This window comes from Camelina sativa, chromosome 18, assembly GCF_000633955.1.
Source record: "Camelina sativa cultivar DH55 chromosome 18, Cs, whole genome shotgun sequence".
NCBI classification, from domain to species: domain Eukaryota; kingdom Viridiplantae; phylum Streptophyta; class Magnoliopsida; order Brassicales; family Brassicaceae; genus Camelina; species Camelina sativa.
The window spans coordinates 15,036,708-15,058,287 of NC_025702.1; the positions used below are offsets into that span (position 1 = coordinate 15,036,708).

Here is a 21,580-nt window from a genome sequence, read left to right on the forward strand (position 1 = left end):
TATGGGATGATTGACGGTATCCAAATCCGTCAATACACCCCCCTACGTGTTCAATACATTATGTTCCCTGCTCATGAGTCATGAGTCATGACATCTTTATCAAAAAATTGAGGATTAATTAGATGGATCATCCCTACGATAGTTTCTTTGTAAATGTGAGATTTTTAACAATTTACCACCAAAGATTAACTAAAAGAAAAAATCAGATGATAAGAGCACATCAAATTATATAAATCATGAAGAGTAATATATAAAACCAAGTTAAACCAACAAAACATGTTCTACTAATTCTCTCTCACTCTCATTCCTCATTAAGGACCTCTGATTCATCTGCTCCATATATTTGCTTGTTCTATTTCACCTCCACCCTCACATCCGGAAACTTCTTACAAAACACTTCCTTCTTATTCATCCCCGTTCGCCTTCTAGCTAGGTTCGAGCTTTATATTAGACGGTGGATTGACATGATGGGCTTAAGAAAAATGTTCTATAAGACATGAAGTGATGGAAAAATAGAAGATTTACTTTATTTATGTTAATCTCTTTTCCTTATTACGTCAGGTTAAGGCAAAGACTATTGCCTATATATGTTTACGACATGATGGAATTAGGTCACCGTCTAAAACTTTATCTTGATTTGTGAATTTTCTAGGTTTTTGTTCTGTTCCTCTGTTATGGCTTAACCCAGCAATTTCTCATTATTGCTAATAATAGAATCTACCTCGTAAAGTGCTGAATTCAAAAAAATCAAGGTCTTTAGTAGATATGGCTAAAATCAGTGAGTTGCCTGATGAATTGCTGGTGAAGATATTAATGTTTCTTCCAACAAAAGCTGCTGTATCAACCAGCGTTCTCTCGAAACAATGGAAGTTTCTTTGGATGTGGTCGCCTAAACTTGACTACATTGATTACGATGACATTATTCTTAGCAATAGTTTAGAGGACCCATATCCAGGATATCAGGATATTTTTACAAGAATATGTCATTACACAGAGCTCCTATCATAGAAAGCTTGAGCTTCACTTTTATGTTTGGATTACTTCGACCTGATGATTTGAGATCGTGGGTTGGAATTGCAGTTTCTCGCTTTGTGCGTGAGATAAGTGTATATATAGATAATCCCAATGTTGCATCATTGCCAAGCGACTTGTATACCTGCAAATCTCTCGTGAGTTTGAAACTTTTAGGCGCCTTCAATCTTGTGAATGTTCCTGGAATGGTTTGTCTCCCTTCCTTGAAAACTTTGGAACTTCAACGTGTGAGATACTCGAATCAAGAATCTCTTCCACTGCTTTTATCACATTGCCCTGTTCTGGAAGATCTAAGAATTGGGCGATGCTATAAAGACAATGTGAGAGATTTCGTTGTCATTGTCCCAACCTTGAAGCGTTTATCCTTAGATATGACCTGTGACGTTTCTTCTGATCGATGCGTGATAGTTACCCCTTCGTTGAGGTATTTCAAATTTATGGATGCTAGACGTGGTGATATCTCCCACTTGGTTGAGCATATGCCAGATCTTGAAGATGCAGATATCAGTGAAGTCAAGCTTCTCAAATCCGTCACATGTGCCAAACATCTTTCATTCACATTGTACAACAATGCAGAGGTAATATATGTTCCCATCTGTCAACATCAAGTTCTGATCAATTAGGTTTTCTTTGAAATTTGTCGTCATCTGTGTGCAGATCACTGTGTATCCTGATGCTATTTCCTTCAATCAGCTTGAAAGTTTGAAGCTCAAAATTATATGCAAGGTTAATTGGTCGCAGTTCCTTGTCCAGTTACTCAAAGATTCTCCTAAACTGCAAATCCTCCATCTCAATCTCCAAGTAAGTTTTTTTTTTGTTTTTTACAGTTTTGCGGTCAAAAGGACAAATAGATATAGCGTAGTTTTAACTCGTATTTTTCTTTTTAGAATCAGCAATATTCAAGCTATGAGGGGTATGAATCGGTTAGCTGGATCAACAATGAGAGCTCTATTCCTAAATCTTTGCTGAAGAGTTTAAAAACTTTCGAGTTGAAAGGGTACAAGGGAAGCCTAGAAGAGAGAGATGTCTTGAGTTTTATCTTCAAACATGCTGCTCATTTGAAATCGTCATCAATCTCGCAGTGATCATGTTATGTTCCACAGTAGATACTTGAAAAAATGATCAAAGGTTGTGGGTTTTTTTTTCAAATTTTTGCTATCATTCTGCGATGACTAATAATAATTTCTACGATTTGAATGTGTATGTCTTGCGGCTCTTTTCAAAGAACAGAACCAATTCAGGTTGTGGAACATTCTTCTCCCTTATGTTCACTTACTCTGGTCGTTGGTTTTATTTTGAGTTACTAGTTTTTTTACTCTAGAGAGACCATTACTAGTTTATGAATTATATAATTACTTTATATTTTTTTTGGTATAAATAATCTATATTATTATTTTAAAGTGCAATTTAGTTTATGACCTTCAAATTTTGCTTATTTAATATGTTTTATTTACAACATTAATCCATAACAGTTTTCCTAAAATAACATTCCGTAGAAACTCAATTAATGGAATTATTTAAATCTACCTAATTTGATACGTTTATTGCCATAAATAGCTGGACAACATTTATACATTTCGATTTTTCCACGAACAACTCTACACATTAAATTTTTAATCTCATAAAAATATTCAAATATATTTTAATAGATCTTTATAGAAAAAATATGTTAGTTTCCCTAAATTATCTCGCCTTAATTAATAGTTTTCATTTAATATTTTCTATATTTATTGAAAAATATACATTATATTAGCTTAAAATCGAGAATAGAAACAAACAATATCTCCAATTTCCTAAACAAAGATAACAAAGAGAATGAGTAAATGCTACCAATAAAACGAGTAATTGATAAATTAAAAATGAAAAGAATTAATTTTTATATACATTAAACACATAAAATAACTATTACTTCTCACATATCTCTATATTATTCTACATAAAAAAAACACAATCAAGCGGTGTACCGCGGATCAAAACTTATAAAACATAGTACCATTTATATTAGAAAACAAAAAAAAAACTTAACCATTTTATTTAAAATCATATATGAACATTAAAATTGTCCCGTAAATTCAATAAATAGTTATAGGTATATAATTTAAAATTAATAAAACAACAACAAAATAACAAACAAATATAATATACATATTTTAAATATTTAAAATTTTAAAAATATAGCTCCGCGGTTACACCGTGGATTAAATCATAGTTTATCTTTAAATTAAATTAGTAAAAAAAAACTAACAATCCAACTGTATGTAAAAAACACTTTAGAAAAAAAACATTAAAATCCAATAAAAAAATCAGTAATAAATGAATAAGACTGGATTTTGAACTAATACACTGGATATCGAGGCCCATTAAGAGGCCCATGAGATGTTTATGTCATTGAAGGTTTTTTTTGTTTGTCAAAAGCAGCTGACGGTGGTGATTCGATTGGTGTGAGAGAGAGTTATCGACGGCGAAGAACGAAGTTCTGCGATTCCGATAACTTCTGATAAACTAACAACTCCTCCTTCTTCATTCTCCCTTCACTTTATAGGTTCGAGCTTTTCTGATTTACGTTATCAGCTTTGTTTAGGTCCTACCATTTCTCGATTCCTATCTCACAAACACTCGGTCTATTTAGAGTTGAATTGAGTTTTACAGTTCTTCGGGCGCCTCCACTCCACTCTAAGTCAATCACCTGAAAATTTCTAGGTTGGTTTATTTTGGTTCTGTTCCTTTGTTGTTGTGGCTTTGTTCACTGTTTGGTTGCCTTCCGACAAATCTCTTTTGTCTTATGGTCGTTTCTTGTGATTTTTGTTTTTAGGATCAGTTCTGTGACATAGATATGGTTAAGATCAGTGAGTTGCCTGACGAATTGCTGGTGAAGATTTTATCTTTCCTTCCAACAAAAGAAGCTGTGTCCACTAGCGTATGGGAGTTTCTTTGGATGTGGTTGCCTAAACTCGATTTCTACTTTAGTGGTCTAATAATAGAAGCTGTTCCTCTGTTGTGGCTTTTTAACCCAGCAATTTCTCATTATTGCTAATAATAGAACCTATCTCGTAAAGTGCTGAATTCTCCTTCGGATAATCAAGGTCTTTAGTAGATATGGCTAAAATCAGTGAGTTGCCTGATGAATTGCTGGTGAAGATATTAACGTTTCTTCCAACAAAAGATGCTGTATCAACCAGCGTTTTGTCGAAACAGTGGGAGTATCTTTGGATGTGGCTGCCTAAACTCAAGTTCAACTTTCCTACTAGTCGTTCGAAGTATGCATGCCTGAGGGATTTTATCGCCAAGAATCTGCCATTACACAAAGCTCCTGTCATCTAAAGCCTGCGCCTTTGCTCTTATTATAGTTTATTACTTCGACCTGAGGATTTGAGATCGTGGGTTGGAATCGCAGTCTCTCGCTTTGTGCGTGAGCTAAGTATCCATTTATCTTGTTCCAAAATGCAACCTTTTGTATCATTGCCCAGTAGTTTGTATAGCTGCAACTTGCTCGTGACACTGGAACTTGGCGGCCAGAAGATACTTGTGGATGTTCCTCCAACGGTTTGTCTCCCTTCCTTGAAGACTTTGAAACTTCGATATGTGACATACTCAAACGACGAATCTCTTCGACTGCTTCTATCCTGTTGCTCTGTTCTGGAACATCTGAGTATTTACCGAGAAGAGTCAGAACACTATGACAATGTATTATTGCCGTGTAGTTTGTATTCCTTGAAGTCACTCGTGACTTTGGAACTCCAAGGGCAGAAGATTCTTGTGGATGTTCCTCCAACGGTTAGTCTCCCTTCCTTGAAAACTTTGCAACTTCGATGTGTGACATACTCGAATGAAGATTCTCTTCCGCTGCTTCTATCGTATTGCCCTGTTCTTGAAGATCTGATTATTAAATATGACAATCTGAGAAAGTTGGTTATCATTGTCCCATCCTTGCAGCGTTTATCTTTATGTATAACTACAGATTGTTCTTCTGATGGGTGTGTGATAGTTACCCCTTCTTTGAAGTCTTTCAATGTTGTGGATGAAAGAAGTCCAATCCCCTATTTGATTGAGCATATGCCAGAGCTTGAAGAGGCAGATATCATTCTAATCGGAGATACTGAGAGGCTTCTCAAATCAATCACAAATGTCAAACGTCTATCATTAAGCATTACATTCAACAGTGGAAAAGAGGTAATATATTTCCATCAGTCCACAAGTTTTCAGTCTCATTATTTCACTTAAGAACATGTAATCGGATTTTCTTGACTTTGATTTCTTTGTTATTGCGTTGTCATGTCTGCAGAATGTGTATCCGGATGGTGTTGTCTTCAGTCAGCTTGAAAATTTGAAGTTAGATATACGCAGCCGGAATTGGTCAAAGTTACTTGTCCACTTGCTCAAAGACTCTCCAAACCTGCGGGTCCTCGATCTCGAGGTCAATGGTGTAAGTGTTTCTCTGTCAACTATTTTGCGGTAAAGCTTCGTATGGAATATTGCTGCGATTTTAATTCTTCTTCATTTTTAATTTCAGTTCCAACAAATTCATGGGGTGTATGAACCGCTTAGCTCGAGGAATAATCAGGGATGCATTCCTACATGTTTCTTGAATAGTCTGGAGACTTTTAAGTTTACATGGTACAACAGTGAGGAACAAGAAGATAGGGACTTCTTGAGTTTTATCTTCAAACATGCTTGTTGCTTAAAATCTACATCAGTCGTGCACATATGATGATGCTATGTTCCACAACTGAAACTTGAAAATGACGTTTTTTCACAACATTAGAATCTGCCATTCTACGGAGCTCCCATCATAGAAAGTTTGCGGCTCAGGATACGTCTTAGATCACTTTAACGCAAGGATTTCGAATCGTGGATTGGACTCGCAGATTCTTGTTGTGCGCGTGAGCTAAGGATCAGCTATTTACCTTTCTATAAAGGAACCTGATATGTTATTCCCAAGTAGTTTGTATACTTGCAAATCGCTTGTCACTTTGAAACTCTTTAAGGCTTCAAGATTCTTGGAAATTGACAATAAAGTACTTATAACAATGGAAGATAAATAGGAGGAAAGCACTGCAGATTCCAGGCACAAATGTTAAGTACAAGAGGCGTATAGACTCATCAGATGAACAATATATACTTTGCTCAAGGTAAATATGAAAATTAAGCAAAGAGCAACAGAAAATATCTACCATCCCATCATCAATACAGCTTAGACCCTCATTTGAAAGCGAGTGCAAACAGAGAAACACAAACACTACTAGTTCACACCATTTCTAACCTAAAAAGTATAATCATATTGACAGACAAAACTGTAGATAAGTACAAATTCTAAGAACAAATTAATGTGAAGGAGAAAAGATGTACAAACTCGTCCACTATGCTAGTGATCCAAAGATTCGTTATTAAACAGAAAATATTACCACCCCATATCAAAATAGCGTAAGACCCTCAAAGGTCAAATCATATATCTCCCAACACAAATTCCTCTACCAACCGAGAGACAAAAGCATATAAGAAACTCACCATTGTTTGATTAGTCTGAAGATGAAGAAGGAGGAGTGTAGTTGTCCTGAAGGAGATCATCATAAGGATCCCTTCGACCAGCAACCTGACTGATAATCTTCTTGCACCTACCTCTCATGCATCTCATATATGTGTTCCCTTGCTTTATAGGTTTTGTCTTTTTGGGTTTTTAACTATATATGTGGAAATTACTTTTCGAACAAAACATGTGTTTTAACTAGATGTGGATTGTAGTTCTACTTCTATCGTCTGTTGTTCATTTTCTTTTGCCACGTTCTATAATAATTTCTACGATTAGCGTGCCTTGCGCGGCTTAAGTCTAGCTAGAACAGAACCAGTTCAGGTTGTGGAACATTCGTCTCCTTATCTGAGAAATCAAAAAGTTCGAATGAATGGAATTTCTAGGAAACGATCAAAAAGTTTGAATGATTGGAATATCTCCACAAATATTTACGAGTATCTTTTGGATTAAGGTTGATTCAATGTAAAATCACACATTTACATGATTCTTTTTGAGAGTAATAAAAATAAAACAACAATTTGGACCTTAAATATATACAACTATGCATTCAGAAAGAGTTTCACAAGAAGAAGACAGGCCCAATAACATGCCCATCCAGTCTGATGAGACGAGAGTGACGACTACTCGTTTGAGGAAGCCAAACAGTCTGATGAGACGAGAGTGACTGAGTTATCGACGACAAAGTTCTGCGATTCCGACAACTACTGCTGGTAAACAACCTACTACTTGTTCTTCCTTCTCCTCCTTTTTCGTCTTATAGAGTTCTTTGGGCGCTCCCACTAAGTCAATCACCTGAAATTCTATGCGTTTTTTTTTTATGGTTCTGTTCCTCTGTTGTTGTTGCTTTGTTTTTGATTTCTTCACTAATTTGTTTGGTTACCTTCCGACTTTTTGTTGTTGTTGTCTTATGGTGTTCTTCTTGTGATTTTTTTTTTAGTGTCAGACGACTAAAAACCCACCCCAAGTTCTGTAGAGTGTGAGGGTTTGTATAACGATATGGCCAAAATCAGTGAGTTGCCTGATGAATTGCTGGTGAAGATCTTAACGTTTCTTCCAACAAAAGATGCTGTATCAACCAGCGTTTTGTCGAAACAGTGGGAGTTTCTTTGGATGTGGCTGCGTAAACTCAAGTTCAACTTTCCTACTAGTCGTTCGAAGTATGCATGCCTGAGGGATTTTATTGCCAAGAATCTGCCATTACACAAAGCTCCTGTCATCTAAAGCCTGGTCTTTAATTCTTTTAATGGATCACTTCAACCTGAGGATTTGAAATCCTGGGCTGGGATTGCAGTTTCTCGCTGTTTGCGTGAGGTAAGTATCGATTTATTTTCTTCCAAAATTGCTGTATCATTGCCCAGTAGTTTGTATACCTGCAACTCGCTGGTGACTTTGAAACTTGACGGCAAGAGCATTCTTGTGGATGTTCCTCCAACAGTTTGTCTCCCTTCCTTGAAAACTTTGGAACTTGGATGTGTGACATGCCTTAACGACGATTCTGTGCGACGGCTTCTTTCCAATTGCCTTGTTCTGGCAGATCTAAGAATTGAACGACACTGTTATGACAATGTGAAAGCGTTAGTTGTTGTTGTCCCGTCCTTGCAGCGTTTATCTTTATGTTCAGAGAGTGCATGTCCTTCAGATGGGTATGTGATAGTTACCCCTTCTTTGAAGTTTTTCGATGTTCTTGATTATAGAGGTGAAAGCCCCTATACGATTGAGCATATGCCAGAGCTGGAAGAGGTAGATATCACTTTAATGGAAGATATTGAGGAAGATATGGGAAGGCTCCTCACATCAATCACAAATGTCAAACGTCTATCAATACACATATCATTTAACAGTGGTAAAGAGGTAAAATATGTTTCCATCTATCCACAAGTATTCAGTCTCACTATTTCACTTAGAACAGAGATTTAATCCTTTGCTATTGCGCTCTCATTTCTGTAAGCAGAATGTGTATCCGGATGGTATTGTCTTCAGTCAGCTTGAAAGTTTGAAGCTATATGTATGCCGTGAGAATTGGTCAAAGTTACTTGTCCAGTTACTCAAAGATTCTCCTAACCTGCGAATACTCGATCTCGAGGACGATAGTAGCGTAAGTGTTTCTTCGTCGGCTACTTTGCGGTAAATCTCAGCATGGTGTGTATTTACCGGTTAGCTGGAGCAATAATCAGGGATCCGTTCCTAAATGTTTCTTGAATAGTCTGGAGACTTTCAAGTTTAAAAAGGGTACAACAGTGAGGGACAAGAAGATAGGGACTTCTTGAGTTTTTATCTTCAAACATGCTTGTTGCTTGAAATCTACATCAGTCGCGCACATGTGATGAATGACGATGTTATGCTCCCCAGATTGAAACTTGAAAAATGATCCAAGACTCGTCGTATTAAGAGTTTCGTATCTGTTTTGTTGTCCAAGAACAATTAGGTTTGTATTTGAATGTTGAATGTTTTCTAACAAAATTTATGCCTTATTCATTTTGGTCAATTTATTCTATAGTCATTAGATCCATATATTTGATACTCAGATTCTGTTTGATCATCTCTAAAATTCAACAATTTAGAAGCATCCAAGAAACTGCATAAGCAAATTCAAGTTGGTTGTTGCGCTACAAAGAAGAAAGTGAAAGCTGAAGACATTCAATTCAAACTAAGCATTTCTAGTGTGACTCTCTAAATCCTTCTCTTCAATGAAGACCTTTAGTGCCAAGTCCACTGAGTCCTTCTGCAGGGAGATTTCAACAACAGTGACAAGGGAAAAAAAAAAAAACTCTTCCTTTGCAATCTTCGTCGTCGTCGTGCAACGCGAACCCTCATCCTCCTCGGTGGTCCTCTGCTCCAGATTTGCTTGCTTCTGTATTTGCATTTCATTCACTTTCTTCTCCTTCTTCTTCCATGGCCGCCTCATTTGCGTTGATGATGATATCAGTCTCGAGATTCTTGTTCACGGAGCTTTCTTCTTCTTCTTCTTCTGCCATTGGTTCTTCCGGTTCCTGAAATCACCAGTAGGTCGAAAACAAGTTAAAAGGAAGAAGAAACGAATGAGAGATTGAGATTAATTGAGAGTGTGTTCAATTTATTACGGAGCTGAATCGTCTCATCTTCTTCTTCTCATGCTCCTTAGCTCTCAAAGATCGGATCGGAGATATCTTCTGCTGAGAAATAAAATAAAAAAATGGCGATTAATAAAACAATCAAATCGAAATCAAAAGAAACGGAGGAGGAGGAGAGTGTGTGTGTGTTTTTTTTTAGTTACGGAGGAATAGGCGTGANAAAAAAATGGCGATTAATAAAACAATCAAATCGAAATCAAAAGAAACGGAGGAGGAGGAGAGTGTGTGTGTGTTTTTTTTTGGTTACGGAGGAATAGGCGTGAAGCTCCTTCAATCGGAAGAGACGATCGACTTGGATTTCAAGGCTTTTCTGTGTATCTCCTCTCTGTAGAAGATGGCTCATCTGAAGATCCATGGCTACATCCTTCTCCTTGAGAACCTTCTCTGTTCTTTCACGATCTTCTCTCAGTCTCTCGAGTTTCTTCTTGAAAGCGCTCAGCTCCTCCGCAAGAGAAGCATCGATTATTGTGTCAAGATTCAGTTTCAGATTCTCCTTCTTCTTCTTCAGCTCTGCATCAGCTTTTGGTTTAACAAAAGTATCTTCCTCCTCTTTTGGGGTTAGGAAGATGTTTCTGGGCTGTAGAGCCTTTCTTCTACCTGAAGATTTCATTCTCTTTTTTTTTTCTTTTTTTTTTTCGTGTTCTTCTTCTTCTTCTTTGGGTTGTTGTTAGTTGGATCAGTATTTATTGATGAAAGAGAGAGAGAGAGAAGCAACTAACTAAACTAATCAGATGAGATTTTATGCTTTCTCTTTTTAATTTTTTAATTTGAATTTGAATTTGAATTGAGTTCGGCGGTTAACGGCTACTTTGGAACTTCTTCGTTTCCTATTTGTCGTATACTGTAAATGCTGGAAAAATTGTCTGTTTTGTTGGGCTAAGTTACAAATACTCACATGGACATAATTGGGCCATGTTTGGGCCATTTGAGTCTTTCGAAATGAAGATGTCACTCATAAGCGACGACGTTTCGAGATAAACGAACCAACCAAACCAAACCGAAAGAGCTGTGAAGAGAAGAAGGAAGATAAGAGGATAAACCGTCGGTTTGGTTTGTTCGTTTATCTTCAAGAAAGATCATCAGTAAATGTAAAATTGAACAAATGGGTATAACTAAGATTCAATCATCAAGAAGAAAATGGGTCTCTTCAATAAACTGCATAAAGCAAATTCAAGTTGGTTCACTACAGAGAAGAAAGTGAAAAGGTCAAGACTTTTTTTTTAAATTCAAACACAGCAACAAAAGTAAAGAAAAAGAACCAACAAAACTTGTTCTAAAGACTTCTCTCAATCCTCCTCTTCAATGACCTTTGTGCCAAGTCCACTGAGACCTTCTGCAGGGATTTCAGCAACTGTGACAAGGGAGAAGAACTCTTCCTTTGCATCTTCATCATCGTTTCTCTTACGTGCAACACGAACCCTAATCCTCCTTGGCGGACCTCTGATACCTTTGCTCCAGATTTGCTTGTTCAATTTCACGTCTACCCTAACGTCCTTAGTCCCCATTGCTTTCTCTGCGAACTTCCTGATCTCCTTAATGGCATTTGGTGCCTTCTTCTTAAAGGTGCTGTTTACAAAATCAACTTAACACATAAGTAATGATTCTAAATCACATTAAAACCAAACCCACAAAAGAAAAAAAAACACACATTCTACAAACAAAACTCTAAATCCTAATTCTGTGAACAAGATTACATCAAAATGAACTACAACCTTTCATTTCAACATTACATTTCAAAAAACTGGATCAAAACCAAACAATCAGTAATAAGATCTGAACACTGTTGGGACGTTCTTTCACAACATACGATATCATTTGCCCATGAAAGGTTTTCAAAAGATCTCTTTTTTTATGGACTAAACCTCTGATTACATTTTGAAAAAGATAAGCTAATAAAGGATCATACCAAAGCAACTACGATATGACAGAAACTAACATAATTTTCACAGCAATCCTACGGAATCAACCAATCAAGAAGCTAAAAACATGAAAACAAAGAGTGAAATCTAACAACGAGCAAAGAAGAAACTAGGGTTAAGAGAAAAGCTCACCATTTGTGAAGGCGTCTGTGGAGGTTAATGGTGTACTCTCTGGTCACCACTTCCTCTTTCCTTCCCTTTTTCTCAGACATCTTCTCTTCGTCTGCGACTTACCTCTTTACCTGCGATTTACGAAAACAACTTCACAATCGATACTTTTTAATCGGAAAGCTTAAAACAGATCTGTGAACTGCTATGTCAAGTAATTAGAATTGAGCTAAGATTGATTGAGAGAGAGAAGGAGATTTACCTTTGGGTTGAAGAACGTCGAGAAAACAGAAAGGCGACGAGGGAGGAGTAGTAAGCATATATATGCGGCACTTTGTGTTAACCCTAAAAAATTCATTTAGTGGGCTTAAATGGGCCTATTTCTTGCGCTTTCGTAGTTTTTAGTACCCCATTAAAGGCCCAAAATATAGTTTAATCAAATTTATAAACTGGTTGGTTTTGATAAACCGGTAAAACCAAAAAAAACCGAAAAATTGATCCGAAACCGTAAACTTTTAGATTACATCCGTACGAAGTAACAAAAGAAGTTTTGAGGATCTCTTCATAGATTGAGATTCCTTGTTGTTGTTGTTATATGACTTAAGACTTGAGAGTTAGTACTATGAAGTTTTGTAAGTATCAAGTTATGTCCTCTTAGAAGCTTTTCAGAGATTCCTTATGTCTTCTTGGTTTTTTTTTTAGCTTTATAAATTGAACTTCGGATAAACATGAACACCCATTCGTTTGCTTGATTATATTTTACAATTGGAAAAAAAAAAAAATGGATTTCGTTATAGAAGGAATTGATTATACTTCTTTGATTCAGAAAGCTTTGGTTCTATTGTTTTGTGTTGCTTTGTCATGGAAAATGATAATATACATGTGTAATATGTTAAACATTGAGCAAGATCCCATAAGGGTTTTGATCACCGGTGCAGCAGGTAATTGTCTCAACTAAATACTAAATTTTACGTCTTTTTTTATTACTTAAAACTTAAAACTAACTGAATGTTTGGTTTGGTTCGGTTGAACAGGAAACATAGGATATGCAATTGCTCCAATGATTGCAAGAGGTATGATGCTAGGTCCAGATCAACCCATGATTCTGCATTTACTCGGTATAGAACCAACATCAAGATCACTGGAAGCTCTGAAAATGGAGCTTCAAGATTCAGTCTTTCCTCTTCTCAAAGGTGTTATCGCTACAACTAATGTTGTTGAAGCATGTAAAGATGTAAATATCGCAATAATGATCGGCGGATACCCAAGGATACCAGGCATGGAAAGAAAAGATGTGATGTCGAAAAATGTAGTGATATATAAAGCACAAGCTTCGGCTTTAGAGAATTATGCGTCAGAGGATTGCAAGGTTCTTGTTGTAGCAAACCCTGCAAACACAAATGCTCTGATTTTAAAAGAGTTTGCACCATCTATCCCGGAAGAAAATATCACTTGCCTTACACGTCTCGACCATAATCGAGCTCTAGCTCAGCTTGCAGATAAGCTAAGTGTTCCGGTGAGCAGTGTGAAGAACGTGATCGTTTGGGGAAACCATTCTTCAACTCAGTATCCCGACACCAATCACGCAACGGTCTCTACACAAGCTGGAGATAGACCGATAAAAGAACTTGTCACAGATCAAAACTGGCTGAAGAACGAGTTTATTGCGGAAGTTCAGCAACGCGGTGCAGCCGTTTTAAGAGCACGGAAACAGTCAAGTGCTTTATCCGCTGCTAGCGCAGCTTGTGACCATATCCGTGATTGGTTTCTTGGAACCCCTAAAGGAACTTGGGTTTCTATGGGTGTTTGTTCTGACGGCTCATACGGTATACCACCTGGTTTAGTTTACTCGTTTCCGGTTATCTGTGAGAAAGGGAGTTGGAAGATTGTACAAGGACTCAGTATAGACGAGTTTTCAAGGAAGAAAATGGATGACTCTGCACGAGAGCTAGCTGAAGAGAAGGGTTTAGCCAATTCCTGTCTCAATGCATAGACCAAAAGCCGAAAAACTATGGGAGTCATGGTATAAACAATGTAGCAAAATAAATAAATTTGTCTTTCTAAATTTATTGTAAAAATAATGTAAACATACATAATAAACGGTGAGGTTCATTGATACATCTAAAGCTCTGAAAACTTGAGGTTAAAAAAATCAGCAAATCGAAAAAATAAACAATACAAAAACAAAACAGAAGGAGAGAACAGACTTTTACTTGCGAGAGTATCTCCAGATGCCAAAAACAAGAACAACCAAACTCGCAATGCCCGCCAAAATCTGGTAACCAAAGAGACACGATTTATCTTATAATGATTGCAAAATTACATCTATGGATTGGAGACAAAAGAAAGAACAACTAAACACTGACCTTGGTGTCACGGATGTAAGGAGTCTCGGACCGTGAAGCAAAGATAGATGAAAGAAATCCAAAACGAGATCTCTGCGGCATGAGAATAACAGCAGTGTACTGTTCCTTGCACGGGTGAGGAAGGATTCGCTGTAATGCAGCTTGCGCTGTTTGTGGTGCAAGTGACTCTCTCATTCGCAAACGCCCTTCTTCTAAAATCTGTAAACCATAGAGAAGTATCTTCCCATTATATATAACTCTTTATTAAGAATGATAACAGCTATCGAGTATTCACAGTATATATTTTAACTGACCTTGCAAGAGGCGCCCAAATCGCCAGCGTAGACCCTTGATTGGTATCCACGTAGAATCCTGTCTAACCAGTAATAGTTTTCCTGAACAGAAAATAAAATCCGTTTTGTTTCAGCAGCAAAATAAGTTTTTGTCTGTGACGGGTTCGTGATTGTGAATAGGCAAAAACTAAAAAACCTGCAGGCCGTTTTCGTGAGCTCTTTGTTCGATTTCAAGGATAGCTGAAATGTCTTCCTGCGAAGGGCCTTCCTCTTGAAGCCTTACAATTTCTTCCAAAGCTAAATCAACCTGAAAGACGAAGAGAGGTGGCTTTCGTCACCAAAAGGCAGCCAAAAATATAGAGAAACCATTATCAATCGTGTGAGAACAATGGACGTACCAGTTTAGAGGAGATCTCTGGATCACAGGAAAAATTTACACTGATGTCACCACGCAAATCTGCAGTTCTAGAAGGTTTATTCCCGCCAAGAAACACTGAGACTTCAGCAGAATATATCTGCTTAATAGGTAAGTTAGGTCACTAAAGATTTGGTGTGATCATCATAGAAAACTAACGCAAAGAACAAAATATACCTGCCCATGCGTGAACCTGAGAAACTGGATTATCTTGGTCTCTAGTAGTTTGCCTAAAAAGCCGATACAGTGGATTTCTTCGATCTACCATAAAAATTAATGGTACAAGAAGAAAAAATGTCATAAGTGTAATCAACGCAGGCTAGGTTCAGATGATAAAGCAGAGTCCCTTACCATTGTTCCATTTGTTAACTGCACAGGAAAGCATAACTGGACTGAACACTGGGCTTCTACCATTGGACTTCGTACAAATTCTCTGTAATATTTCCACGTTTAAAGTCAAATATGTAATTATCAAGGGAAATAGAAATACACAGTATCATTTCTCTGTTAGGTCGATGTATCAAAGTAAGATACACCTTACCTTGTTATCTTCGTAGGGAAAGTGAATGGTAAGCCCTTTAGGTCATCACGGTTGAAATTGAGAACTGGTTGAGGAGGCTTAGGTATTCCACCCTGCATAAAGTGAGCGCAAGAATGTAGTCAATTACCCCGAGCTTAGTTTTTGTATTACCAGCGATGTGATCTAACTTACCAAATACTGAAGAATTAGAGGAAGCGCGATAGTGGGATCAAGGTTCCCTACAATCACGACTGTGAAAGTTGATGGATCCCTAAAGCAACTGTTGAAGTATTCGCAAGCCTTCAAAGGGTCAACTTTCCTGAGTTCACTAATCCGAATCGGCTACAGATCAGAGAGACTAGGGGTTAGAATCAGTTGTGCGTTAACCAAGAAATATTTCGACAAAAAGAAGGAAGATATCGTTACCCTAAAGAAATAAGAATTTCCATAATTGAGTTCCTTTACTCTATTGGCAAAGACAGTGTATGGGTCTCTTTCCCGAGCACGGACTGCTTCTTCTGCCATTTGCATTACTATTCCAACCTCTTCTTCTTGTGGCATCACGTTTGTAGTAAAAAGTTGATAAACAAGCTGCAAAGAAGTATAATCAAGTTCAACTCTAAGGCCAAGATAATGCAAGTACAATTCAAAGAGAGTCGAAACATATTAGAGGAAAAACAAGAATCCAAACATTTTAGGATTCACAATATATTCAAGTTCTATCATTTAGATATTAGCAAATATGTTAATGAACTCTACTGTAGGTTTCATAGAGTTCTGTTTGTTTCAGTCAAATATGTTATGGTTAATGAAGTATAAATCGAAGAGGTCATAGTTAATGTCTTAATGAAGTCTACTGCGAGGTTTCAGCTAAATATGTTAGTAACAAGCCTGAGATCAACCAGGAAGACCTTAGAAAATACACATTCATATGGAGGAAGAAGGCAAACCTGCAAAGCAGTTTCAAGGTCTGTGGGTGAACAATCACAAGAAAAGGTTCTCATATACGGTCCGAGTCTTGCGCTAACTTCAACTCTCTTACCAGCAAGCATATCCATAAGCATTGATGGCTTATAACCAAACATACCAATTTCACCAGCAATTGTTGATCCCATTGAACATGAAATGTAATCACTCTCAGGGAGTTCAGATAATCCTCCATATGAGAACCCGGTAAAAAGAACCTGCAAGGGGAAAAGGCCAATCATGAAGTTATGGAACAATAAGAAAAAGAAGAAGCTCAGAGCTTAATATATTGCCATCTATGCATAAGCATATACACACACATGCTGATTCCAAACTATTGTAATGTCAGTTAATATAGCACCTGATCGTCCAAGAAGTCTGTGGACTTGTAGCAAACTTGCATTCCATTTGATAACGTCAATTCTGTAACCCCAACTTCTGGATATTCAAGCTGGTGAGTAACCTCCCTTCATTGAGCATTAGTGACAGATGATAAATAATAAGAAATGAAAAAAATATATGCATGTCAGTTGAGCTTTGTCTACTTTTTAGTTTAACAACATTTAGTTTCGTAAAAGACTTAAGAGATACGATAGGATGTTATTTTGTTTCTTCAGAAAACTCTTCATAACTAGTCAGCTCTCGAGGAAATTGATAATTGCACAAAGATAGTTTTTTAGGATCTCTATTCACTCTGAAAACTACAGTCAGTAGAACCAATATCCAAAAGTAAAGAAGACCTTACCCTGGAGTTGGCTTCTCATCGACAACTTCTTCTGGAATCTTTTCCTCATCCCATGGAGCAATCATCTTTTCATCTTCAAGACTATTAACCTTTGAGACAACATTTCTCAAATCATCAATCGTAGCAGCAGATCTAGGTTCCATTGTCTTGATCACACAACCACATGATGTTCTTAACTTTTCAGAGTATCTGGCTACATCTGACGCTGATATTTCTGCATCAAAGAGGAACCAATATAATTTATACGAGTTATATAACAAAAATGGTACTATAGTGACTACACTCTATAAGCAGAGTATGCATGTTCTCACGGGGTAGAAGAGTCTTCTGAAGTTGTGCCTCGTATTCAATCCCAATAACAGGTTCCTTGTGAAGGAAATGCTGCAAGATGAAAAACATGTTTAAGCAAGATTTTTGTAGATGGGAAAGACAGAATGCTGAGTATTAAAGTTCATCACAGATTTTACCTGTATATATTCATCCCGCAAGCTCGTTGATTGGACCTGATCACGTTCCAGATAAGCAGATTCAATCTCGGACATCATGAGAGCCCGAACAACAGATATTTCACGCTCCGAGAATCCGTGAAGGCGCACCCTAGCAACCTAAAACACAAGTGAACCAATAAAGGGGTGGAAGAAGAAAGTGAAGAAAACTTGGAAGAGAGGGAAAGGAGAAGAGACCTCGAGAAGCATAGACTCTAGAGATGCAAGAGTTCCTTTCTCTTTACAAGAAGAACTCATTATATAGGCCTTCAATGGGCTCACCAGGACATCAGCAGCCACAGAACACGCAAAAAATGGAGGGTCCTTTCTACGAGATATTTTGAACAGTCTCTGGTTAAGAGCATGTAGAAACATTGACTCTGCAAGCATATCCCTATAATCTTTCACTGTCTTCAGATCACTTATAGGCATCTTATAGCTAATCATTACTGCAGACTACAAGCCAAAGACCACAAAAGAAGCTTAGTAGTTACGAAATTGACATCATGCTAATATGGAAGACGTTCAGAGAGTTAAATTTGACTAACCCCAGCTGCCTCTGACTCAACAAAGCACGAAAATCGTGTCTCTTCATGAGAAGGAACAGGAAACACTGGTATCTGTGGAGGCTCGCTACTTGATCTCTTGTCCTCAAAATGTGTCTTTATCAAATCAACTACAGTCTAGAAACAAGGATTATCAACAAATTCTGACCTTACAACATAATCATAAATGCTTGAATAGCCAGGGAACAAAAGTGATAGCATAGTCATAAATGAAAATCGTGGTACCTTTGTATCTGGAAAATCTCCAACAGCCACAACTGCCATATTGCATAAATGATACCACTTCTGGTAAAATTGCTTCACAGTTGCAGCAGGAACAGATCGAATCACTTTCTCCAACCCAATAGGTAAACGTTCAGCATACTGCAGTCAAATGAAAGTCTTATTTAAGAACACATTGAAGTCTCTCTTAAACTGCAAAAAGGACTAACAATAAACATCACATACCTTTGAACCTTCCATCATCAGCTGCCAATGTGAATCTTGCATCCTTCCAGTAGCATTCCGATTCCCTCGGTATTCTTCCATAACAGCACCTCTTTCTTTGTCCAAATCTTCCTTCGAGACTCGAATCTAAACAAACCGAGTACAGATTTCAGACAGACAAAAAAAAATGAAACAAAAAGAAATGGATGAGACAGAGTCACAGAGACATTACCTCGGAGCTGAACTCTGCTAAAATGGAAATAGCCTGTGATAACAATTCAGGCTTATCAACGGGGACAAACAATTCATAGATAGTCTCATCCGCTGTGGTCATTGCGTTTTGACAGGGCCCAAACTCTGCTCCGACGCTCTCTAAGAACTTGACAATATCATGGTTTGTATATCTCGTTGTCGCACTAAATGCAAGATGCTCTACAATATGAGCAACACCACGCTGATCCTCCTCTTCCAAAACTGAACTGCCAATAAACCAAAAACTGTGTCAGCATCATTTAACGCGTAATCAAAACATTGCATCATTCAACTAAACTTCATCCCAGTTCTCTCTTATGCTCATACACTACGAATATATGAATGCATGTCACAAATCTGTTCATAAAAAAAAGTCACAAATCAAATCAAAGTTAGATCAACACTGCACAGTGACCAAATAAATCAACAATTCGACTCAGAACCAAAGAGAGAACCCTAAAACTCAGCGAGAAAAACTCAATAAACAGTAAATTCAATTCATCAACGAAGAAACAAATCAAATTCAAATGTCGTCAAAATCGAAGAAGAAGAAGAAGAAGAAGAAGAAGAGCTACCCGACTTTAACGGCGAGAGCTAGAGCAGCTCTCATCCTTGGTTTTGAGTTTCGACGAACATAGTAGACAAGACCATTATCGAGTCTTCCATAATCAGCACCAAAAGGCTCAGGCTCGTTACCGAGTTCTTGTTCCATGTCCACACTCATCAGTTTCAGCGACCTGAATCCATGTTTCCTCAAGACCTTCTTCGAGCTCTCTCCTGCAATCAAATCCATCTCTCTCTCTCTCTCTCTCTCTCTCTCTCTCTCTCTCTGCCTCACTCTGTCAAAACAGAACACAAAACAAATTCTTCTGCCTTTGGAGACGGCAGAATTAGTCCCACCTTCGAGATTTGTTCTTCTTATGTTTTTTTTTGGTCTTGACAACCGGTTCGCCCGGTAATTTTAATACGACCAGCATTGGTTTCCTTAACCAGAATTCCAGTTTTTGCTAAAATTCGATCGGAATATTCCAATTATCGTCGACAGTCTTAATTGAACCGCAGTTTACGAGGTAACGATGTAAATTGTACCAATAATAATATAACCGGACGAAACCACTAATCCGGAAGTACATTAGTTTACTCAACCTCCTCCACTACAAAACGAATACAAACAGGTTTGTCTTTCTGAAGATCACATATAGTTTTGATCATTCAACAAAAAGCTTCTGATAAGAAAACACTCTCATAAAGTGTTCTGATTGGAACTCACGCCTTTGGACAAACCTTAGAGACTTTCTCAGCAACCAACTTGATCTCACGAATCCTTTCATCAACCAGTTCCTTCAGCTGCTGCTCTTGATCTGGTTTGTTTTCATCAACTTGAACATTGGTATTACCTTCTTCTCCATTCAGTGATTTGAAAACCACAAACGATGTTTCTGGCTCGTACTCGCTTGGAACATCAACGACCTGTTTCTTTGGAGTTTCTATATCTTTTCCCAGGATGTCGCTTCTCACATGGTTCGTGATGACAGATGTGTAATCTTCCATGTACTTGTCGATAGGATCAAGTGCAAGATAAATCAAAATCTCCCAGCAATTGAGAAAATGTTTCTTGTTAATCTTCAGAGATTCGCGGACTTTCTCGATGGCGTTCAAAGGTGGGGTGAATCGAGGTATCTGAGCTCGCTTCGATAGTTTTCCTTTTGTGAGAGTCTGAACAGCTGAATCAATTGCTGGTTTGATTGGATCGAAAGTGAGCAAGCGGTTAATGTCGACGCAAGTGCGAATGTGTTGGAACTTTTCAGATGGCTCTTCCACTGTCAAATCGTAAACATTTTCTGCGACTGCCACATTGTTTACTACCTCCATGAGATAGGTTCCGAGTCCTTTTCCTTGAAAGGACGGTAAGACCAGGATCTGAAATCCAAACACAACATAAACAGTTACATCAATATGACTGCAAGAAGGATTGAGATAGTTGGGCTATATATATTGTTATACCTGGCTGAGTCGCATCCGTAACCTGTCAGGATAACGAAAGAATTTATAGATAGCAGTAAAGCCCACAATTCGATACAAAGGATCTTCCTTGTCCTCTTTCTTTTCAATTAAGAGATATAAATGCCAGTCAGGATCAGTGACATCAATCGGGTTGCTGCCTGATCATAAAGAATGGACCAATGTATTGTTAGTACTAACTAGAGGGAAAAAAAAAGTTTCAAGATAATTTGAAAGAGCAAAGGTGGATGGGTATATACCATCAACAAAAAGAAGAACAAGAGGTACCAATCGGCTATAGAGGAGTCCAGCATTTGGAGAACCAATTTGCATCCGTATAACCTGAGGATAATCAACCATAATTTATATCATAATAAATCTGCAGTTCACAGCTGATGAAAGCATATTAAACTAGTTTGCTCAAACTTATTAAGATTATAGGATACATGAAACATATCAAGCAAAACCTACCTGGAGATCTGAAGAAACCACTTCAGCATTATTGCTGCTTCCATCTGTCGCTCCAGATTGCATTACCTCTCCGTCCGTGACCATATTTCTAGAACAATCAACAAAAATGTTTAACATTATACAGACACTACAAAGATAAACCTATGTTAAATAATTTGGGAACAAGTTCGAAATAGTATGAAAGCATTCAGCAGGTATGCACCTGATAAAATCTCTCTGTGTTGAAAAGGTTTGCAGAAATTCTTCCTTGTTATCAACGATGGTCTCAGCAAATATGTTCTGGGATGAATGAAGCAGACAATCAGAGTAATAAAAGAACAGCAAAAAAAAAAAGCAGGTATCTCAGAAAGGGTGAGACATCAAAGTTGATTGGTACCTGTAAAGCAGATTTCAGGTCCG

At 37.6% G+C, this 21,580-nt stretch overlaps 5 protein-coding genes and 3 pseudogenes across 7 annotated transcripts; 4 read left to right on the forward strand and 4 right to left on the reverse strand.

The window, feature by feature from the left end:
* LOC104763529 lies at positions 740-2,117 on the forward strand (annotated as a pseudogene).
* LOC104761731 lies at positions 3,463-6,071 on the forward strand (annotated as a pseudogene).
* LOC104763531 lies at positions 7,556-8,463 on the forward strand (annotated as a pseudogene).
* Positions 9,072-10,377, reverse strand: LOC104761732. 2 transcript variants are annotated; one of them, XM_010484843.2, is made up of 3 exons: positions 9,917-10,377; positions 9,640-9,711; positions 9,072-9,549 (listed from the first exon to the last, which is right to left on the reverse strand). In XM_010484843.2, the coding sequence occupies exons 1-3, from the start codon at positions 10,277-10,279 to the stop codon at positions 9,424-9,426; spliced, it is 561 nt and encodes a 186-aa protein (XP_010483145.1). In that variant the 5' UTR covers positions 10,280-10,377; the 3' UTR covers positions 9,072-9,423. The 2 variants fall into 2 exon arrangements, with proteins under 2 accessions (XP_010483145.1, XP_010483146.1); XM_010484844.2 differs by having other exon boundaries at positions 9,075-9,549; positions 9,640-9,708; positions 9,917-10,376.
* Positions 10,796-12,025, reverse strand: LOC104761733 (60S ribosomal protein L31-3). Its single transcript, XM_010484846.2, has 3 exons — positions 11,959-12,025; positions 11,721-11,830; positions 10,796-11,235 (listed from the first exon to the last, which is right to left on the reverse strand). The coding sequence occupies exons 2-3, from the start codon at positions 11,798-11,800 to the stop codon at positions 10,956-10,958; spliced, it is 360 nt and encodes a 119-aa protein (XP_010483148.1). The 5' UTR covers positions 11,801-11,830; positions 11,959-12,025; the 3' UTR covers positions 10,796-10,955.
* On the forward strand, positions 12,450-13,814 carry LOC104761735 (malate dehydrogenase, cytoplasmic-like). The gene is made up of 2 exons (XM_010484849.1): positions 12,450-12,637; positions 12,731-13,814. Exons 1-2 carry the CDS (start codon positions 12,478-12,480, stop codon positions 13,687-13,689), a joined length of 1,119 nt encoding a protein of 372 aa, XP_010483151.1. The 5' UTR covers positions 12,450-12,477; the 3' UTR covers positions 13,690-13,814.
* On the reverse strand, positions 13,740-19,571 carry LOC104761734 (zinc protease PQQL-like). 2 transcript variants are annotated; one of them, XM_010484847.2, is made up of 21 exons: positions 19,285-19,571; positions 18,690-18,936; positions 18,479-18,604; positions 18,257-18,394; positions 18,014-18,148; positions 17,664-17,921; positions 17,448-17,585; positions 17,292-17,361; positions 16,981-17,194; positions 16,597-16,702; positions 16,220-16,453; positions 15,696-15,860; positions 15,462-15,611; positions 15,291-15,382; positions 15,101-15,182; positions 14,927-15,010; positions 14,733-14,849; positions 14,531-14,641; positions 14,356-14,436; positions 14,063-14,260; positions 13,740-13,971 (listed from the first exon to the last, which is right to left on the reverse strand). In XM_010484847.2, exons 1-21 carry the CDS (start codon positions 19,500-19,502, stop codon positions 13,906-13,908), a joined length of 3,030 nt encoding a protein of 1,009 aa, XP_010483149.1. In that variant the 5' UTR covers positions 19,503-19,571; the 3' UTR covers positions 13,740-13,905. The 2 variants fall into 2 exon arrangements, with proteins under 2 accessions (XP_010483149.1, XP_010483150.1); XM_010484848.1 differs by having other exon boundaries at positions 18,690-18,931; positions 19,285-19,377.
* Positions 19,789-21,575, reverse strand: LOC109124778 (histone acetyltransferase type B catalytic subunit-like; the record flags this gene model as incomplete). Its single annotated transcript, XM_010484850.2, has 6 exons — positions 19,789-20,629; positions 20,714-20,871; positions 20,971-21,052; positions 21,182-21,269; positions 21,384-21,460; positions 21,558-21,575. Coding segments are annotated over 6 exons (1,077 nt in total), but the record flags the coding sequence as incomplete, so codon positions are not given.